The sequence below is a fragment of the Gopherus flavomarginatus genome, chromosome 1, assembly GCF_025201925.1.
Source record: "Gopherus flavomarginatus isolate rGopFla2 chromosome 1, rGopFla2.mat.asm, whole genome shotgun sequence".
Classification (NCBI taxonomy): Eukaryota; Metazoa; Chordata; order Testudines; family Testudinidae; genus Gopherus; species Gopherus flavomarginatus.
This window is the reverse complement of record NC_066617.1, coordinates 273,941,589-273,948,410: the sequence shown is the minus strand read 5'-3', so window position 1 is coordinate 273,948,410 and position 6,822 is coordinate 273,941,589. Positions and strand designations below refer to the sequence as shown.

General features: G+C 39.6%; 1 protein-coding gene across 5 annotated transcripts in view; it reads right to left on the bottom strand.

Annotated features, from left to right (window-relative positions):
* Nucleotides 1–421: 421 nt before the first annotated feature.
* DZIP1 (DAZ interacting zinc finger protein 1) overlaps nucleotides 422–6,822 on the bottom strand; it is an 81,387-nt gene continuing 74,986 nt past the window's right edge. For 4 of the 5 annotated variants that reach the window (XM_050948299.1, XM_050948323.1, XM_050948314.1 and 1 more), the window contains 2 exons: nucleotides 2,082–2,259; nucleotides 422–1,318 (listed from right to left, as the gene is read on the bottom strand). In XM_050948299.1, the coding sequence (XP_050804256.1) occupies nucleotides 1,236–1,318; nucleotides 2,082–2,259 (261 nt within the window). In that variant the 3' untranslated portion in view covers nucleotides 422–1,235. The remainder of the gene's footprint in view (nucleotides 1,319–2,081; nucleotides 2,260–6,822) is intronic. The other variant, XM_050948306.1, reaches the window with a different exon arrangement.

Sequence of the window (6,822 nt, the reverse complement as noted above, 5' to 3'; positions counted from 1 at the left end):
ACGGGTCTGGAGCCAGAAGCTGAGTCGCAGCTAAGGGAGCGGCTGGGGGCAGGGAGGGGCTGAGTGATGCTCCCTCCCTGCCCTCCGTGGGAGCTGGCCCGGGCTCTGCCCTGCCCCCTTGAACGTTCCCCCGTGTCTCTTTAGGTGGCGCTTCCCAGTTTGGGGACCACTGACTTATTCAGATGTATTGATTCTCAAAGGTAATCACCACCAACAAAAATTGAAGACCCTCAGAGTTTTGGTGAACCAATTTTTGGGGGAAAGAGGATAAATATATAAAATATATCCTCAACAATCCTAGTTTTTAAAAACTCAACATAATAGAAAAGGAGTAGCTTGTATTACATTAATTACATAAAAAAAGGACACATCTAAAATACAGGACTAATCATTCAAGCTTTTTTAAATTTAGTGTTTTATTATTACTTAAATTCAAAAGCAGCTAAGTCTTTTTTTATGAAGGCAGCTATCTTGGGAAATTAATGCAACTGCAAGAGCAAAAGTTTACTGAATATAAAAACAAAAAAAATACAAATACATGTTCAATACCGCATCTGTACCTTTCTTGTTCCCATTCAAGCTGTCTAGCTATATTTTTATAATTTGAAGTTTTAGATGAATACACATTAAAACATATTCTAATAAGTAAAGAAGAAACACTTTCCCAGTATTAAGTTTCAAGGCATACACCAACAAATCTGTAAACTATACCATTTTTCAGCCTCTGACACTTACTTTAAATCATGCTGGGAAATGTTAACATTTTAATACAAAGAAAAAGCTTATTTAAAATGTTCACATTTATATACAAAATTCAGGATAAAATAAAAAAATATACGTTTTTTAAAAAAGGCTTTAAAAATACTGATAATTAACGTTCTGCAGGAAACGGTTTATTAATTAATGCTTCTGGGCTATTTTAGAAACTGGTTTCAGTCTTACAAAGAAACAATAGGGAGAAATCCTGGCCCCAGTGAAGTTCGTGGGAGTTTTGCCATTGACTTCAATTTGGCCAGGATTTCACCCCAAGTTTCTAAATACTGAGGGGCTAATTACATGTATGTAAATCTCCTTGTCAACTGTTCAAGGTTAAAAGACACAAGCATTTTGTAAACAATCTTCCTTGTTATTAATGTACAATTGAAAAAAATGAATAGGAGTCAGAATCTTTTAGACAGGGTCTTTAACTCTGTATTATGATCTAACAGAAATGTCTGCCATTTTGAATTGAACAGTTATATATCTGAAGAGTCACTCCAATCAGTTACAGTGACTAAGCTGCTTTTTAATGTGCTTGTTGTATCAGCATCATGAAATCCTGTTAACGAAATACATAAAAAAAATGAATTAGATGATAAAACTAGATTACAATCAATCATAATTCAGCATTATTTTCCTTCCAACTGACAGGGTGAAATAAGGCCCCACTGAAATCAATTACAAAACTTCTATTGACTTCAACGGGGCCAGGATTTCACCCACAGGAGGAAAATTATAAATAGCTATATATGAAGACTGCTTCCCTCATTACAGTAGGGACCATGATACTAGCTGTCAGTGCTAATACTGCAGGCCTTTCTGAAAATGATCTACGTATCTCTTCTACACATAGAAATGACAGTATCTTGGAACTATCTAGAAACATTTGTTTGTATCCCCCACAGGAAAGATAAGAATCTCTCCTTTCCAGTGGTATAAAGCTCCCTTTTCAGCCTGAGTCAGAAGATATAAATCTTTAATGGCCAGAGGTCAAAGATTTAATATTATTCTCAAACCAGGTAATTTAGGGGGGGGAATTCCACGTTTGGGAGGGGAAGGAGACATTTTTTTTCAGACAGGTTATTTAAAAGAAAAAATGGCAGAAGCTTGAAGGTGCTCAGAGTCTTGGAATCTTAGAATAAATTTTGCATCCTTTTTATATACTGATGACAAAATAACTTTTTAAAAAGTTATTTAGTTTCCATTGTAATTAGATATTGTGATTAAAACATTTTTATACTACAGTTAAGTTTTTCTTTAATGATGGCAGGTGCTTAAATCCTATTTTCCCCTCAAATACTGTAAATGTTTGAATATATTACCTTCCTCCTTAGGCATGTTTGCCTTAGGAACACCCCAGGCATGTACCATTGATGCAGTATTTGATTCATTATTCTTTTGAACTGCAGTTCCCTTCTGCCCTCTCTCATCTTTTGCTAATAAACAATTTTCTTCTTCTACAGATGATATATCCCAGTCATCATCATCAACTTCTGTGAACTAATAAGAAAAGAAAAAAACATGAGGGTTTTTTTCTGTTAAGGGTTGTTTTTTTTCATTTTCTGGAGTTCTTCTAAAGATAGAATTGTTCATAAATCTACTTATGAAGATTTAGGAGCAGATTAGGAAGGGGGAACTGGAAATGTGTGGAACTGAAAACCTTCTAAAAAGTCCCATGAGGCACATGCATCAAGGGCTGTACAGTCCTGTGTCATAGCACTTTACTTTTATGTTTCATTTCTTTTTAAACCTACACACACACACACATACACGCACACACACTTTTAACCTATGAATATGCTGAATGCAGAAAGTTATGTTAATTCACTGTTAGAGTTGCACAATTAAAAATAATAAAAAGTGAAAAGAACTGCAAAAGTTAAAGGGCCAAATGCTAAACCAATGGACATCAGCACAGTTCCATTGTACCAAGACAGACTGATATACACCAGCTGAGGATCTAATGCAAAGATCACACTACAATGTTAGCTTGACAATAATGCACATCAAGTGTATTTTATTATATACCTGGCCTAACATAATGGGTCCCTGAATCTTGACTGGGATTCCTAGGCACTACCACAATATAAATACTTCATTATTAATAAATAGCATGTTAATTTAAATATTAGATTATATTACTTATAAGAAAAACAAATGAACACGTATGCTATACATGCAACTTGGCAGAGTTTAGATTGCTGCAGAAACTTATTTGCTTTTCTTGACTTGTTTTTCAATTATGCAACCTTAACAATGTGTTAAGGGCTTTTTAACATTTAAATTCCTTTATTTAAAGGGAAGTAAGGGGGAAGAGAGTGTTGAGAAAAAGAGGAGGAGGGAAGGATTAAACATAACTGTGTTAAATAGTCACAGGAGTTCTCTATATCTAAATATTGGCGTGGTGCCTATCTTTGTTGTTTCTTCCCTCTCTAAGAATTAAAAACACACAGAATATCAATCTCTTCCTTGCTTCCTAGCAGGTAGGAGTTAGCTTTTTTAAATTAGAATGCTGGGCTTGACCAATAAGGAGGAATTGGTTGCAAATCTGAAGGTGGAAAGCAATTTGGGTGAAAGTGATCATGATATGATAGATTTAATGACTGTAAGGAAAGGAAAAAAACAGTGAGAGCTGCAGAATAAGGAGAATGACTTCAAAAAAGCAGATTTTAACAAACTCAGAAAACTAGTTGGTAAGGTCCCACAGGAAGAAAATTGAAGGGAAAAAGGAATTCAGGAGAGCTGGCAGTTTCTCAAGGAGACAATATTAAAGGCACACCTGCAAACTAGGAAATTAGGAAAAATAGGAAGAGTAGTAAGGGGCCAATATGTCTCCATGAGGAGCTCTTCAGTGACTTGAAAATCAAAAAGAAATCCTATGAAAAGTGGGAACATGAACAAAATCAAAACAGGGAAAGAACAGGTTAAAGAATATTTAGATAAAAGTTAACTTAAGAATATAAGAACGGCTATACTGGGTCAGACCAAATGTCCATCTAGCCCAGTATCCTATCTACTGTCCATTACCAGGTGCCCAAGAGATAATGAATGGAACAGGTAATCATCAAGTGATCCATTCCCTGTCACTCATTCCCAGCTTCTGGAAAACAGAGGCTAGAGACACCATCCCTGCTCATCCTGGCTGATAGCCATTGATGGACCATTCTCCATGAATTTATCTAGTTCTTTTTTGAACCATGTTATAGTCTGGCCTTCACAACATCCTCTGGCAAAGAGTTCCACAGGTTAACTGTGTGCTGTGTGAAGAAATAATTCCTTTTGTTTGTTTTAAACCTGCTACCTATTAAATTCATTTCATGACCCCTAGTTCTTGTGTTACGAGAAGGAGTAAATAACACTTCCTTATTTAAGTTAGCTGTATTCAGTCAGCAGGGCCTGATTAAATTCATTGTAGGGTATGAATTTAAGGAATTTAAGAAATTAAGGAACTAGCTGAAGCAATCTCGGAACCATTAGTGATTATCTTTGAGAACACCTGGAAGATGGATAAGGTTCCATTGGACTGGAGAAGGGCAAACTTTAGACTGTTTTAAATATTAGTTACAGGGATTATTTTTCTACATCCCTTTGCTTCTAAAGCCAAACTCCCCTAGGACTATGTCGAATGATATAGGGCTCTGTACAAGGATTTAAAAACCTTTAACTATACCCTAAACTAGCTTTTCAATACCCTGATTGTGACAATTTTATGCTCTGATATATTGGGCCCTTGCAGGACTAGCCCTATTAAATTGGAAACACACTTTGGAAATAACATTGGGCACTTTCTTCAACATTATCTCATCCAGACAGATGGTAGTGAAGGGGAATAGATGACAGACTGCAAATCCTCTAATCTACAGGCAGAGACAATTGAATAAAAGACCATCTTGATGCTCACTCATAATAAGGGAACTAAGCATAAGGGTTTGGAATGAGGAGGTCAAGTTGCCTCAGTATCAATTTTAAATACTAGGAGAAAATCCTCTTCTTGGTCCAGACTATCCATTTCCCTATCATCATGAAGAATATACACAATAAAGGAATAGGAACCTACAGACTGAAACTCAATTTTTTCCTGAATGGCTCAGAATGCTGAAGTCTGCCCTTCAGGGATACTCTAAGCCACTTCATTTTCCGCCCTATCCATCCAATTAATTTTAGGATCTGAGATGTCAGAAAGACCTAACCTCATACACTATTGAGAAGCACCATTTGGAGAACATCCTCCAGGAATGGTAGAAAAAATGGTTACTAACCTTTCTCTAACTGTTGTTCTTTGAGATGTGTTGCACATGTCCACTCCAATGTAGGTGTGTACACACTCAGAGCACAGTTGCCGGCATTTTTTCCTTAGTAGTATCTGTTGGGTCAGCTCTAGTGCCTTGTGGTGTCATGCAATCATAGCATTGGTATAAAGGGCCCTGCCAACCTGCTCCTCTTTAGTTTCTTCTTGACAACTGTCTCTAAGAGAGGGGATGGAGGGAGGGTTTTGGAAAGGCCATGTGCAACACATCTCGAAGAACAGTTACAGAAACGTCAGTAGCTGTTATTTCTTCTTTGAGTGCTTGCACATGTCCATTCCAATGTAGGTGACTCACAAGCAGCTGCACTGGAGGTGGGTTCGGAGATTAAGGACATGCCGACTGTAACACAGCTCGACCAAAGTCAGTATAATCTCTGGCCTGTTGCGTAATGGCGTAGTGTGTCTTGAACATATGAACCGACAACCAAGTTGCCACCCTGCAGATGTCCTGAATTGAAATTTGTGCCAAAAAAGCGACAGAGGAGGCTTGAGACCTTGTAGAATGTGCCATTAGGTTAGCTGGAGGCAGAATATTCGCAAGCTTGTAACATGGTCTGATACATGAGGTGTGACAGACCCAAACCAGTGGGGTACAAGAGTCCAGTAGAGGGCAAATATATTGGTCTCTGGATGAGAAGTTTTCTGTTCCCTGAGTGACCAGAGCAGGGGCTGCACTAGAGTAATCAGGAACCTGCTAGAACCAATTAAGGCAGACAGGCTGATTAGAACACCTGCAGCCAATCAAGGCAGGCTAATCAAGGCACCTGGGTTTAAAAAGGAGCTCACTCCAGTCAGGCCAGGGGGAGCCAGAGGAGAGGAGGTGCATGTGAGGAGCTGGGAGCAAGAGGCACAAGGAGCTGAGAGTGAGAGGGTGTGCAGCTGGAGGACTATGGAGTACAAGCGTTATCAGACACCAGGAGGAAGGTCCTGTGGTGAGGATAAAGAAGGTGTTTGGAGGAGGCCATGGGGAAGTAGCCCAGGGAGTTGTAGCTGTCATGCAGCTGTTACAGGAGGCACTATAGATCGCTGCAATCCTCAGGGCCCTGGGCTGGAACTCAGAGTAGAGGGCAGGCCCGGGTTCCCCCCAAACCTCCCAACTCCTGATCAGACACAGGAGAAGTTGACCCAGACTGTGGGGAAGATCACTGAGGTGAGCAAATCTGCCAATAAGCGCAGGAGCCACCAAGGTAGAGGAGGAACTTTGTCACAGAGGTCATTCACGACCAGAGTCTCTGAGCAGAAATGGGGAGATCTTTCATTCTTTCCGCTATCGCTATGAATAGCTGAGTGGATCTGCAGAACAGTTTGGTTCTTTGTATGTAAAAAGACACGGCATGCCAAACATCCAATGAATGGAGATGCTGTTCTTCTCTATTTGTACATGGCTTAGGATAGAACATTGGCACAAAATTAGCTTGATTGCAGTGGAATTGTGAGACCACTTTTGGAATGAATGATGGGTGTGGTCTCAACTGGTGACATCGCAATCCCCAATGTTTTGGATCCAGCTTACCCCCCTGTTTGAGGCATCCAGGAAACAGGAAAGGCAGATGGAGAACAGAGGGCCAAGCTGGATCCAAAACATAGGGGACTGTGATTTCAACCTTGAGCGTCTCATCAAAATCAGTGGTTGGATGATTCGAGGTGTCTGGGGGCCGACTGCATTGGGCCTGCTGAGAAATATTGGTAAGGGAGCCTGCACCTAAATCCCATGTTCCTCCTCACAGGTTCCAGAAGAGCCACTGCCTGGTAGGCGG